We start from the raw sequence: 15,707 nt of genomic DNA, 5'->3' as shown, positions 1-15,707 counted from the left end.
GTTCCTCATGTTGTGGTGACCCCTAACCATAAAATTATTTTCATTGCTACTTCATAACTGTAATTTTTGCTACTGTTATGTCTTAGGCAACTCCTGTGAAAGGGTCGTTCGATCCCCAAAGGGGTCACAACCCACAGGTTGAGAAGTGCTGGTATAGAGGGTACACAAAAAATAAATGAAACTTACTTAAGATGCAGTGATCCACTTCTGGGTATATAGCTGAATGGACCCAAAACACTAATTTGAAAGAATATATGCAGCCTATGTTCATTACAGTGTTATTTACAATAGCCAAAATATGGAAGCAACCCAAGCACCCATCAACATACAAGTGGATAAAAAAGCTGTGGTACATATATACGATGGAATACTACTCAGCCATAAAAAATAGTGAAATGTTACCATTTGTGACAGCATTGATGGACCTAAAGGGTATTATGCTCAATGAAATAAGTCAGTCAAAGACAAGTATCACATGATTTCACTTATATATGGAATCTAAACAATATAAATGAACAAACAAAACAGAAACAGACTCATAGATACAGAGTATAGACTGATGGTTTCTAGAGGGAAAGGGGCAGGCGGAGAACTGGGTGAAAAAGGTTAAGGAACTAAGAAGTACAAATTGTTGGTTACAAAATAGTCATGGAAATATACAGTATAGGGAATATAGTCAATAATATTGTAATAACTCAATATATATGGTGCCAGGTGGGGCTGGAAATACTGGTGGGGAAACTTCGTAAAGTATATGATTGTATAACCACTGTGTTGTATTCCTGAAACTAATACAAAATAATATTGAATGTAAACTATAACTGAAAATTGTTTTTAAAAAATCAAGAAAAAAAAAAAAAAGGATGAGAAACGCAACCCACAGATTGGCAGGAAATATTTGCAATATATGTGCAACAGAGGAATTGTATCCAGAAAACATAAAGAACACCTACAACTCCAAACTTAGACAGTCAATCCAATTTTTTTAATAGGCAGAATCCATTTTTTTTAAATGTGTTATAAATGGGTGAAGTAACATTTCGCCAAAGAAAATATATAAATGGTCAATAAACAAAAAAATTCCTCACAACACAGTCTTCAGAGAAATCATAATTAAAACCACAATGAGATTACCACCACGTATCTACTAGAATGATGAAAATTAAAACACTGACAATACCAAGTGTTGGAGAAGATGTGGAGCAATCACAACAGACAGAAACTGCTAGTGGGAATGCAAAATGCTACCACCACTATGAAAATCAGTTTGGCAGTTTCTTAGACATTTCAGTCCTAGAGGTAATGAAAACATATGTCCACACAAACAGATAGAAGCCAATAATTAAAAGCAACCCAAACCATCATTTTCAAATTAATGTTTTGTAAAAGATTAACACTACGTGGCTTAACAAAATTCAATAGGACTTACTAAATCTGTCTTATACTTTATATATAAGAATTGACAACACATTGCATGGCTTTCATAAAATAGGCCATGAAATAATTCTGCACAGGGATGGTCAGTGAAAAAAATTTTTAGTTGTCAAAACCTGTCCCCTTATAAGCATTTTTTTTTTGCTTCTATATTCTCCTATTTATCTACCACTTCCCCCTACCTTACCCTTCCCTATCCCCAACATTCTTCAGGTGATCCAATGTCCAATTATCTCTCCATACCCCGCCCCCTGTAGTTCTCCCCCTATGTCAAAGCATGTACCACAACAACATAGCTAAAATCAAGTATTTTCGTTTAAACTCTGATGTCCACCCATCTCATCCTCTTCAGATCTGGTTACAGCTGTCAAAGGCATCACTCAGTCAGACATTCATGTTCAAAGCATTGGAACCATGTTTTACTCTGCCTTCTCCCTTGACTATAAATTTTCTTTCACTATGTCCCATCAATTAATCCTTCTAAATGATTCTCCCATGCGACCCATTAACTTCTATTTCTGTGAAAAATACCAGTCAGGCCCTTAGCCTTAGCACACCAAGTGATAGAGTTCCTGTCTCTGGTCTCAGATTTACCAAATCTTCCAGGATGCTCTCATTCTAATGATCATAAAACTTTAATGGTTACACATCAGTTTCATAGTCATTAGCCCAGCCTCTCAGCTCAAATCTGAATGGCCACCTGCTTGTAAGCTTTGAAAATGAGAGTGTAGCCCGACCAGCATGGCTCAGTGGATTGAGCATCAGCCCATGGACTGAGAGGTCCTGGTTTGATTCCCAGTCAGGGCACACGCCCAAGTTGTGGGCTCGATCCCCAGTAGGGGGCATGTGGGAGGCAGCTAATGTCCCATTTTTTGTACAGATAGAGTGGGAGGGAGGGAGAGGAAGAGAGAGAGAGAGAGAAACATTGATGTGAAAGGGACACATCGAGTGGCTGCCACCCGCATGACCAACCAGGGCCGGGGACAAACTGCAACCAAAGTACGTGCCCTTAGCGGGAACCAAACCCGGGTCTCTCCGGACCACAGGCCAATGCTCTAACCGCTGAGCCAAACCGGCCAGGGCTCAATGTTTCTCTTTCATCAATGTTTCTATATCTCTCTCCCTTCCTCTCTCTCTCAAAAAAAAAAAAAAAAAAAAAAAAAAAAATCAATAACAACCTATTTTAAAAAATAATAATAACTGCTAGCATTTTAAAAAGAAAAGAAAATGAGAGTGTAAGGTCCAAGCCAGATTGTAGTGAACAAAAACAATCTCCATAGATGGGGGCTCAATATTTTATCCATCCTAAGGCCAGGTGAATAGAATAACTGGGTGAGTTTGGAAATCTCTGTTTTGGTCAATTACCTTTCATGGTCTTGCCCCATGTTATCTTCTAACTATTTTTATTGCCAAACAGTAGGGCACTAATCCAGTGTCTTTTCTACTTACTGTTCCACAAGCACATTCTTAGAAAAATTAAAACTCATGCTTCTGAGCTTGAGTAGTTAAGTTACCAGGCAGCTCTTCTCTACTATGCTTGAAGGACTATAATTACATTACGGGTATACTCTGACAGCTAATCAGCGAAAAACATCTCCTCTCTAGCACCAATGATGATTCCATACACTAAATTAACTATATAAAAATATTTTAACTATATAAAAAGTTCACATAAATGGGATGACTATAAAGCCTAAAGACCATATTCAGAGAAACTCCTCATGTTATGTTTCTAAAATTATATAATAAGTTAAAATTCAAGATCAGGTGACAGAGTGGTAAACTGAAATGGCCTCAAGATTTCTAATAACAGTTTTTATTCTATACCATATAATTCATCATGGCAGAAGATGACCTCTTGAGATATATATACATATATAAATCCTGGAATATATATGATTTAGACTGATGAGATGACATACTCTCAACTTAAATTTTTCCTATTTGTAAAACTGAATTAAGTATAAATACTTAACAATGATTTTCTAAATTTACCTTAATAAAGAAAAACTAATTTTATTTGTTATTTTTATTTTTAAATTATTAAATTTATTGGAGTAAGAATGGTTAATAAGATTATATAGGTCTCAAATGTACACTTCTGTAATAAATCATCTGTATATGATATTGTGTGGTCACCCAAAAATATAATTTTTAAATAATAAAAAAGTGTTTGAAAGATTCTGACCATTGCCCTAATTTTTTAATTACATAAAATGTTTAAGTAATAACAAAGTTACTTTTTTAGAGATTTAAATGGTATAGTTTACATTCAATACTATTTTGTATTAGTTTCATGAGTACAGACAGCATAGTGGCTACACAATCATCATGTACTTTACAAAGTGCTCCCCTTGATATTTCCAGTACCTACCTGGCATCACACAGTTATTACAACATTACTGACTCTATTTCTTATGCTGTACTTTATATTACCAATGACTATTCTGTACCAATCTGTACTCCTCAATCTCTTCACCTTTTTCACCCAGTTCCCCCAAGCCCCCTCCCCAGTGGCACCCATCAGTCTGCTCTCTGTATCTATGAGTCTGTTTCTGTTTCTAACAAAGGTATCTTAATGAAACTAACACACTAAGAAGTTTCTAGCTATAAGACACAAAGTAAGCCTTCAATATAAAAAAAAAAAAGTATCCTGAAATATCTGACTCAGAAAGTTTTACAAAGGTTTAACTTAGAAAATACAGTTACTTAATGTTTATGTAGATCTATAATACATGAATAGTCAAGATCTGAAATTATATTTAATACATTTAATTGAAAAAACACATAACCCCGATGAAATCACAAATGCGTAGCAAAAGTAAGAAACATCTAAGGAAATCAGTAACCTCTATTATTTTGGACCTATAGTTCATATTCTAATCAGTAATAAATATTAAACAGACAGTTTTAAAACCCACATTATATTTAAATAATAACACATAAAGGAAATTGATATGCATGTCTAAGCTATTACTTCACATTACATATTCTCACTATTTTTACTCTTATACTTTTAAACAATTTTCAGTGCATCCAGAAAATAAAGTTGGATAAATAATATAGAATAAATTTTCTTTAATAAATATATAATTTTGTTGGCTTTAACACATATTTAATTATATGTATACATATATTTATATTATTTTTATATATGTGTGTATATACATAATTTAATTCACAATAAAAATAAAATAGACGATCTCTGAACTATGACTAATTGGAAATTTTAGTTTAAAAAGACATTCCAATTTCACCAAGTATAATTTGCTTCACATATCATTCTCTCTTAATAATATCCTTCCTCTTTTGTTAGTGCTCTCAATGTTGCAAGTATGCTTCTTTAAACAAAAACAAATTTAGCTGCTCTATATGTTAAGAGACTTTGAATTAATAAGGTAAAACAGTAATTCACACATCCCTCCAACCCACCCCCACCCCCACCTCCAAAATAACTGTGGTACAAGCAAGGGTTGTGAATTCCTCTACATCCAGCAAATGAACAGTTCAAACATTTTACTGAGGAACACAATACTGTATTTCATTGACAAACACATGTCAGACTTTAAAACCTTTATGAAATATAATATTTACTTCTGCAAGAAAAATCCAAACATCACTGCAAATAAGGACTTCTAGGGTGAACTCAAACACTCATTTACACCAAGGATGATAAATGACAAATTCCCTCTCCGAAGACCTCAAGTATCAGATGACCTGTGATATCACATCAACTGTACACACAAAACAGCAGAGCGCTTCTCCGTAAGGCTACATACTTACTTTGTTGAGACACTACCAAAGCCAGTATTCCAAGGACTACGAAAGCCTGCATTTATATGTACAGCACATCTGTGAAGCTGTAGTTATAGCAACCAAATTCCCAACTTGATCCAGCAATTGAACTCCCTCTCCAGAGAACAGTTTTGCTCTGTGCATCAGGTATCACATCAGAATATGATTTAAAAGGGGCAGGGGTGGTCTGAAAAATGCTAAAAAACCATGTTAGCTTTCCAGGATGAAGACATCTCGTACTGAAGCAGAAAGTACAACTAATCCCAGAAGGAGAAACATTTTAGTATATTACATTTTATCATTTACATATTTAACTCCACTCCTTTGATTTACTAGAGACCTCTCTATCTTATCTCAAAGTTAACAAAGAATCTATTTACATCAAGTGCAACTAAACTCTCCCTTTAAATACATCAACTCTAGTCAAAACAAGTTCACACGGTTCATAATTTTATTTGCCTTATTTGGAACTCTTTCTCAACATATCCTTAAAGTCTTTAATATATATCTTTACCTTATATGTGTCATGGGAATACCTGCACTTGAGTCAACGTTAGGGAAGACAATCAGGAATTATGGATGATGCAAGACCTGAAGGAGCGTGGCTAAGCTCACAGAGCGTGAGCCCAGGGCTGAGAAGGATCTAGCACAGACAATCGACAAGCTCAGAGAACGTGAGGGAAAACTAAGGCCCAAGTGTAACAGAAACTGCTGGCAGCCTGCTCCAACATCAATGCTCCCCTTTCTCCTTAGAAGGATATTTTTAAGAGACTATTTTTAGTGGGGCACATTGCATCTCAGAATAAAACACTACATGTCCCAGGCCCCTGGGTGGCCTGAAGTGGCCATGTGACTACATTCTGGACAATGAGCTATAAAAGAGAAATGTTTCAAAAAATCCGATTTGGATAGAAGTTAACTTTTCGCTCTTCTGACTTTCCTCTGGCTTCTAGCTTCCACTGCATTCACGAGAGCTGGAGCTGGGCAGCCATCCCACCCTAGGAACTGACGACCCCGAGGGTGGAAGCTGTGTGCTCCCCGAGGTAGAGCAGAAGGCTGAAAGCCTGTAGCCTCTTCATCCTGTGGAGCCACCAGGCCATCCTGGGCCATCTACCTGCGGGGTTCTTTTACATGAGAGAAAAAGTAGCTCCTGCTGTGTTTCTGCAATTGCCTTATGCAACCAAAACTAGCTATAATCAATACGGTAAGCAAGATGATATCCAACAATAAACCAACCGTCGTTCCCCGCTCTTCTGCACTCCTGCACAGACGGACTAGTACCAGGTTCCCATGGGCTTCCCCCAGACTCCTCCTTCCATTATGCCGCAGCCTCATTCTTTTCCCTGACTCTTCTCTACATTAACCTGACATCCAGTAAATCATGGGTTACCGAGTAATTATTTCTAAAAGGGAATATATTAGTATAATATTGTTAGACTCTGTTTAAAAGTGGTTTGTAAATGGCAAATTAAAAATATAACCCTGAACCAATATGATTCAACCAATATTTATTAAATGCCTGCTACATGCCAGGCACTAAGAAAGCACAGATATGTTACTCAGCCATGCCTGGTTTTGCTCAGTTGTTAGAGTGTCGGCCTGTGGACCAATGAACCTCGGGTTCGATTCCAGCCAAGGGCACGTACCTCGGTTGCAGTTCATCCCTGGCCCTGGTTGGGGTCATGCAGGAGGCAACCAGTCAATCTGTCCTTCTCACGTCGATATTTCTCTCTCTCTCCCATTATCTCCCTCCCACTCTATCTGAAGATAAATAGAAAAAATATCCTCGGGTAAGGATTAAAAATAAACAAGCAAACAAATAAAGGGGGGATCATGTTTAAGAAAAAAAAAAAAATGCATTACACGGACCATGCCCTTGAAAAATCTTAATTTGATACAGTATGATCCTAACATTATACAAGAATGTAGGGTTCCCAAAGTAAATAAAATGGAGTGAATGGGTAAGGGTGTGGGCAAAGGCGGCCACAATGAGGTGGCTTTCCCCAGCAGAGAGAACAGCCGGGAAAGGTACTCAGACTGCAGTGGTCAGCCGGGTATCTGGACAGGGCATGAGGGGTAACATAGGCTGGAAACACATTCTAAGCTGCCTTATTCACCTCACTAAGGAGTCTGGATTTTATCTGTTTGGTAGCAGGAAATCACTGAAGCTCATTATGCAAGGGATCAATAAGGAAAAGTCTATGCTTTTCATCAATGACATGGTTACACTACGGAGGAAGGAGTGAAGGCATATGGGGAGCAACTTAGATAAAGCAGGTGACATCTGAATGAAGGCAGTGGAGGGGTGACACGGGCAGTGGATTTGATCCACACTGTCATTTCTAACTCTGAAGTGTTATTTACTGAAACACTAATTGTCAGGGGACAGAAGTGAGGTCAGAACTGAGACTCAGAGATTTCTACAATGGGCGACAAGCAGTCTCTTAAAGCCATTAGAGATAGGAAACGCAGGTCAAGTCTAAGCGAAGGTGCTTGCTGCATTCCACAGACGGTATGGGGGTGCAAGGCACCTGGAGCAAATGCACATGAAGATACAGTGTTCCACATACCCCTTAACTCCTGCCCCCTTCTCTCCCTTTAGTGTATGCAACCAGCAAAGTTCAAACGGCAGCCACACCCAACCACCTTGCAGCTGGAAGTTCATAGAAAAAACAACCACCATGTGACCCAGTGATCCCACTTCTAGGAATATATCCTAAGAAGCCTGAAACACCAATCAGAAAGAATATATGCACCCCTAAGTTCATAGCAGCACTATTTACAATTGCTAAAATCTGGAAACAGCCCCTATCCAGCAATAGATGAGTGGATAAAAAAGCTGTGTACATTTACACAATGGAACACTATGCAGCTGTAAGAGAGATCTCTTACCCTTTGAGAGAGCATGGAGGGACCTGCAGAGTATTATGCTAAGCAAAATAAGCCAGTCAGAGAAAGACAAGTATCACATGGTCTCACTTATTTGTGGAATATAATAAACAAAATAAGCTGACGCACAAAATAGACCAGAGACATAGAAACAGGGAACAGACTTTGGAAGAGATGAACAAAAGAACTTATATGTATATAAGCATAACCAGTAGACATAGACAACAATACTAGGGTGGAGGGGGGTGGGCGGGATTGGGAGGAGGGTGTCAATGGGGGAAAAAGGAGAAACATCTGTAACAAAAATAAATTAATTTAAATAAAAAATAAATAAAAATAAAGTAAAAAAAAAAAAAAAAAACATAAATCTATAACCACAAATACCAAATGGGCACACGGCACTACCTTTGTTTCACAACTTTTCTCTCCCTTTAGTCCTAAATACCTACCACTGAACTCCCAAATCTACGGACCTACCTTTTCTCTTAAACCTGTGTCAAAGAGTGATGCTCTTTCCCTCTCCCAAGCTAACAGCTCTCCACCTTGTAGATTTCATCCACACCTGCAAGGACCTCCCTTCTTTCCCGTCATATCCATTTACTCTTCTCTACTGGATCACTTCCATCGACACACAAACACGCACCAGCATCTTCTCATTTTAAAGAAACAAATCCCTCTTGATTTCACAGCTCCCCGGCACCACTAGTTTCCCTGCTTCTCTTCACAGTAAAATTCCTTGTTCTGATGAAATTTCTCTGTGGCCACTTCTTATTCTTCCCACTGTCTCCTCAACCGGCTCTACCACTCCACTGAGACAGGCTTCGGTTTGTTGCTCAGGTCACCTATGCCCTCCATGTTGCTAAATCCAAAGGTCATGTCTCTATGTTCGCCTTATTGAATAACCCTCCAGCACCAGACAAACGGACCCCTCTTCCTTCTCAAGGCAACACTTTTATCTCTTGACTGATGACACAGGAGCAGGATTTGGCATCATATTCTAGGCAAGCACATAAAAGGCACTTAAAAATGTTGGGAGGGTGAATGAGTAAGACAGAAGGATATATATATGAAGAACTGCCGGTGAGCAATTCAGAAGAGGGGTCAGGATAGAAGGGCTCGTTAATATTAATTAAGCATCAAGTTGAGGACTCTCTTAAAAAGACATTACTAACATCGTAGGGTAATGTTTCATTCTAGAAATTAGCTCTAGTCATTTTGCTCATCACTTTTGATAATCCTTTTGGTAAACAATTCTCCTATGATATGAAGTTGTTAGGACACTATCTCTTGTGGTGATTAGGTTGTACACATTAATTTTTCAAAAGAACAATACAATTACTGTTAATTCTGGATAATTATCTCTTTAACTTAATAATTACTTAACCTATGAAGTAGACTATTTTGGCACTCTTGATAACAGATAGGTCAGTATTTTTAAAACTGCTACTAGATTGGGGGTTGGGGGATAAATTTTGAAGAGCGAGAAGAAAAATGTTTGATACATAACACACAAACATACTTATGCATATACGTGTACATTTCAATCCAACTATACATTCAGTTATTCCTATATGTTCGCATGTATAGATCAAGTTGAACATTCTTATGTTAAAACAGAGGTAACATTTCTATTTACTGACTATTATTATCAGGTGGCCAATTACATACAGGCCCCAAACATCTGCTTCTCCAAAATAGTGTGATAATGGGAAGTATAAGATAATGCCTGAGATAAGTAATTCTTATACAACTTATTAGCGCTTACTAATTCTGCCACCATCCACTAACTTTAGGTCATTCCAAATATAAATTAAACAAAGTCTTATTTTCTCTTGGAAGGGAGGGAGGGGACAATTTTTTTCTTTTATAGAAGTAAACAACTTCTAATAATGCTGGCTATAAAGAAAACTTCTGAACTTACGCATCACCTCATTTAATCCTGTTTCTTACCATGTTTCTTCCTGTGATAGGAGGAAAGACTAATACATCATTTTTAAAACTCAATGAGGACAGTTTTAAGATGACCTGTAGTCTTCCGTGTGTGTGTGTGTGTGTGTGTGTGTGTGTGTGTGTGTTTCCCCTTCCTTCTTCAATAACCACTCTTTCCGTTCTGTCTTAATTTGTGCTCCCATTGCTGTGATTTTGCCAACACCTGAAGGCAAATCTTACCTCTAATGGTACAACTTCCAGAACTCTAATCTTCATTTCTCTCCATACCTTTTGGACACATTTAATGTCCAGTAAAGTTACCCGCCCTCCTATAACATAATTTACTAATGAGTTATTTTTTAAATACCACACTCCCTTATCCAATAAAGTATCACATGATTTATAATAAATTGATACTCTTTCAAGATTATGATTTTCCTAATCCTATATAGCTCTTTACATGAAATAAGAAATATTACTTAAATGGCTTCCGTCTCTACTGCATACAGAATCAATTCACCATTGCTTCACCCTCTTTCATTAGATCTTAGAGCAATCAGTTAACTTGCCACATAGCACTGGCAAGCATAAAGTAGGCCAGTGATGTCTAAACTCCAGTAGCTCATTGTTTGTCATGTGAATCATAATGAGAACAGTATTTCAGCCTCTCAGAACTGATTAGTTAAATGTCTTGTTTCCCCACTTATCCCCATTAAAAAGCTGCCAGCTCTAATTTAAAATGTGATCACGGAGAGTACCATAGCATAATTTTAATTTTTAAATTGTGGATATATTTGGTATCATGAACGAGAAGCACTAATTGCAAATGGACACAGTAAACATAGTACAAATAAGTGATATGTGCATTCCTCCCAAGCTCCCACCGATGTTACCTGAGACCTAATTTACCACCAATTGGCCAACTTATGCAGCTTCGTAAACTAGACCTCTCATTAATGCCACAATCACCAGTGTTTCCCCCACTATTTCATGCCCTAAAACACATTTCTGTTCTAGATAACTTGGTCCCTTTCTTGTGCCTTCACTCAGGCTCTCAACCCTATCTGAGCAACACTCATGCTTTTCATACTATGTCCAGATTTCACTTCCAACCACTGTCCAGCAATCTAAAACATAAACCCCACTCAAAAGTCACTTCCTTAAGTTAAAGCCTCCCTTGATCACCATCCACATACCTTATTTTTTTTTTCTTTATTGATTTTAGGAGAGTGGAAGGGAGAGGGAGAGATAGAAATACTGATGAGAGAGAACATCGATTGGCCGCCTCCTGCATGCCCCGCACTGGGGATTTGGCCCACAACCTGGGCATGTGCCCTGACCAGGATCCAAACCAGCGACCTCTTGGTGCCTGGGCCAATGCTCAACCACTGAGCCACACTGGCCAGGCACCATCCACATACCTTAAACTGCCCCTATCTTTGAAGGGATTCTGCATTCTTAGTAGTCTTTGCTATATCAATTTGTACTGAACCATTTAATGACACCTGGCCAATTTTTTCATGGTTCACATAAAACTGCCTCCGCTCCCCAACCAGCTATTCAGTTACATGACAGCAGGGAGCAGACTGTCTTGCTTGCTTTGTATATTCCACAACTTACTGCAGAGACCATACAGTAAGTAGGACTTCACACAAGTTTCAATTAATGTTTAAAATATACAAATATGTGCCTCAAAATTTGAACTCTGCCAAATCTATTTTAGAATGAGACAAAATAGCCCATAAATATGAAAGGGGCCCATGAACCAATTCTAACTTGTGATGGCATTTCAGCAGTTTCCATGGGCGGTGGGGCCAATTACAGGCATCGCTTCTCATGACACTTGGAGCACACAAAAGACTGCTTACTAGGTCCACTCCTGACATAACTTGGCAGCTGGACCCCACGTCCATGCACTAGAAGCCCAATCCCTCTGTATAGGTCTTTGTCCCTAATCCCTCTGGCTCCTGGGTTTAGTTACAACCCTTCTCTTGGCATCTTCCAATTTCCAAGACTTATGGCCAGCCCAGGCTTCTCTCTTCCTTCTACCTTACAGCACCTACCCTGGCACCCCACTGATGTGAAGTGAAGAGCTTGTTTGCCAACTGCTGTGTTTGTGAAGAACATAGAATGTTTTTCACTTTTTTCACCTTAGGCGCAATAAAGATGTTATTTATGATTAAATATGGTGTGTGCGATCATTTCTATTAAAAGGCCCTTTCTTGGAGGCCTCTATGATAAAATTGATTCAGTTGAGAAAACCAGTTTCAATGCGGTAATAGGAGTGATTATTTTCCAGGATAAATTCAAAGAAGCATCTGTAACAATAATGCTTCATGTTTTAAATACCTAGTATACTGTGTGGGTTTTTTGCAGGTAGATGTAAAAATGATTTATGTATTAGTAGAAAAATTCTAACTCTATGAGTTAATATACAACCTAGGTAAACTATTTCCTTCTCTCACAAATAATCCAAACAGCAAGTTGAAAGTTTAGAAACAGTCTAAGCCTATCTTTAATATCTCAAATAGAATTCTCCAGCTTTCAAGGAAGCCAGCAGGCAAAAAATAACATTAACCCAAGTTATTATACTGTGACTTTACTATAAATTAGGCTTCAGCATTTATAGAGTCAGGCAGTGTTAGAAGTGAGAAAATTTAAAGTATATAACAATTCTTACTACAGCTCCTTAAAATATACTGATTTAGAGAGCAGTAGGGCAATAAACATTATTAATATTTTCCTGCGCTATGTAGAACAAACCAAAAATACATTAAGAACCATTTCTAAACCTGCACCTTTATATAAGATTATTTTCATCTACTGCTTTCCAGTCCCACTGCTGTTGTAAATGATGTCTTTGAAAAAATAAGGTATGTGTGGGGAATGCCTTTTCAAGATACTTCACTACCTTCTGCCTGTCACTGTCCTCATACACCAACCTGCCGTGACTACGGATGTAAACAGCATGTCGCAGAACCATGGGGCACACCTCTTGCACAACTTAGTGATCACACTGCTTTGCCTGTAGGCTTGAAAAAGCTCGCACCATTTGGATATTCATCTCTGGCAAGTGTCCCTCTGGTATTTTCCTAAATGAGAGTCAGAATAACCTTTGCTGCACTCCTAAATTACCTTTGTTCATTATCTTTCTGATCAAACATAGAAGCTGAATTTATTTTTAAATAAGACTTTAAGAAAAATATAACTATAAATAGTACATTGCTTCAAGAATAAAAATTACATTCCAAATAAAAAGGTTAGCTCTATCTTAGGGCAACATTATATATAACGACATTGTAAAGGAAATTACAGACACTTGTACCAAATACCAGTGTTTCCAAACTTGATAAATCTAATAGATTTACATGAAAACAACATTTTATTTCACTGGAATTGCTTAGAGTGAAGAAGAGTGTGGAAGCTGTCACTGAAAGTCACAAAGGAAGTCACAGGCTCCATAAATGTTATAAATCTCATCAAGAAATAATACTCATGTTTGGACAACCAAAGTAAAAATATGCAACCAAACAACCTTTATAGGTTTGAAAAGAAAATAGCCCGGCCGGTGTGGCTCAGTGGTTGAGCATCAACCCAGGCACCAAGAGGTCACCAGTTTGATTCCCAGTCAGGCACCTGCCCAGGTTGTGGGCCAGATCCCCGGTGGGGGGCATGCAGGAGGCGGCCAATTAATGTTCTCTCATCGACGCTTCTATCTCTCTCTCTTTCCCTTCCCCTCTCTCTAAAAATCAATAAAGAAACAAAATTTTTTTTAAATAGTAAAACATAAAATGCTAACTTATATGTCGATTGAGAAATTCAATAAAACTAATGAAATATGGAAACCAAATGACAGCTTTTATGCATGTGTAACACCCTTCTCATGTGATAATGCAATTATCGCAGGTGTCAAGGCAATTTGCTGAGAACCAGTTAAAAACATGAAACTATTGTTCAAAGTACTTCAATTTATAACAAACTATTATGGGTAAATTATCTGTCAAAATGAGTTGAAATTTTCAAGAAAATGATCAAATTACTTACCACATATACTGATAACCAATTTCTAGGCTAACATTATAAGTACATGGTAAATGTGGAGAATCATCTGTGAATTATTTTATAAAACCAGCAGACTACTACCAACACCTAAGCCATATTATTCTTTTTATCAAACCTCAATATTTTCTGGAAAGAGAAACATCAATGACTCACTGACACCAACCGTTAGCATAGCACCAGTAGAATCTCTCTCTTTCATATTAAAACAATCTCAGCACTATTCCTAAGGCAACATCTCCAAAGGAAACAAACAACTTGGAAAGAGCAAATGTCACCAGGTGCAACATGAAGGAAGAACCTATATATAGTCCCAGCTTGTCATTCAGTCTGAAACACCATTCCTTCCCTTAAATTACTGACTTGCAAGCATTTGACATGCAGCCAGGGAAAGAGTAACTTATGTCATCTTTTAAAATAATTAGACATAGAGTCCAAACCATGTGTTCATGAAACAGGTCTGGACTGCAAGTCCTCTTTCTCCTAGAACAACAGTTTTCTGAACATTAGGTCCCCATTCCACAAGTGAGGACAAGCTGTTATTTGACTGGCTGAGGATGGCTGGAAATCCAGAAAGACCATCACAGGCTCCTTCAGTGTGCTAGCGCCTAAAGCTACAGACTGAGTTTGTACAACAGGCCTTGCAACAAGATGATGACAGTCCCCTAACTGCTGTTCTCTTTAAGACGCATCAGTTTATTTTTTATTTTTTCCCCATTATTGATTCTAGAAAGAGAAGAAGGGAGAGGGAGAGGGAGATAGAAACATTGAAGAGAGAGAACACTGACTGGCCACCTCCTGCTTGCCCCCACTGGGGATTGAGCCCACAACCTGGGCATGTGCCCTGACCGGGAATCGAACTGGCGACCTCTTGGTATGTGGGTCGACACTCAACCACTGAGCCACACCAGCCGGGTAAGATGCATCAGTTTCAAATCACACTCTTTACAGCATAATTCACCCTTTACAATGATTTAACTAAGTTGTGTGAAGTTCAAATAACTGAACATTAAATAGATAATAAGATGTATAAAGAGTAAGTCTTTGCAAAGTTTTTAATATTATGAGGTAATGCACATACATATTAACTGAAATAAGCAAGATACTAAATTATTTACGTTATGTTCTTTAGCATATGGAACATGTACATGTAAGTCGAGATGAAAAAACAATGAAATAATAAAGACTGATTATCTTGGATGAGAGATTTTTAAGTGATGTTTTTCCTCTTTATCTGTGATCATTTATAGTTATATAGTTATTATTACACTTTACATTGAAACAATATGTAATTTTTAAAATATGCCCATTGTTAAATATTCTTTGCCTACACCTTCTTCCAAGTTCAGAAATCAAGTTGGACATGGTCTCCGCCAAGGAACCAAAAAGCAGGTCCTGCGTATGAGGAGTCGGAGAGTGCTGCTCTTCAGCTCTCCATTCCTCTGGGAGGCAGAATTCTGGAATCACGGGAAGTCTCCCACAGGGCCACGCAAGCTGCCTAGGCGGAATTCTGTGCAGCCAGACTTCCCTCCGTCATTAAACGTGGGAGGTAATTGTATCTACCTCAGAGGATGGTTGAGAAATGAAGTGATTCGATGCAT

The 15,707-nt window shown here is 38.0% G+C and overlaps 1 protein-coding gene across 26 annotated transcripts in view; it reads right to left on the bottom strand.

The window, feature by feature from the left end:
* Nucleotides 1-15,707, bottom strand: part of RAPGEF2 (Rap guanine nucleotide exchange factor 2) — a 247,229-nt gene that overhangs the window by 134,033 nt on the left and 97,489 nt on the right. Inside the window, exon 2 of one of the 26 annotated variants that reach the window (XM_036239957.1) lies at nt 12,990-13,139. The exons of the other annotated variants lie outside the window; for them this stretch is intronic. Within the exon in view, the coding sequence (XP_036095850.1) occupies nt 12,990-13,030 (41 nt within the window). The 5' untranslated portion in view covers nt 13,031-13,139. The remainder of the gene's footprint in view (nt 1-12,989; nt 13,140-15,707) is intronic. 26 annotated transcript variants of the gene reach the window in all.

This window comes from Molossus molossus, unplaced genomic scaffold, assembly GCF_014108415.1.
Source record: "Molossus molossus isolate mMolMol1 unplaced genomic scaffold, mMolMol1.p scaffold_m16_p_4, whole genome shotgun sequence".
Classification (NCBI taxonomy): domain Eukaryota; kingdom Metazoa; phylum Chordata; class Mammalia; order Chiroptera; family Molossidae; genus Molossus; species Molossus molossus.
This window is presented reverse-complemented; position numbering and strand designations above follow the sequence as displayed.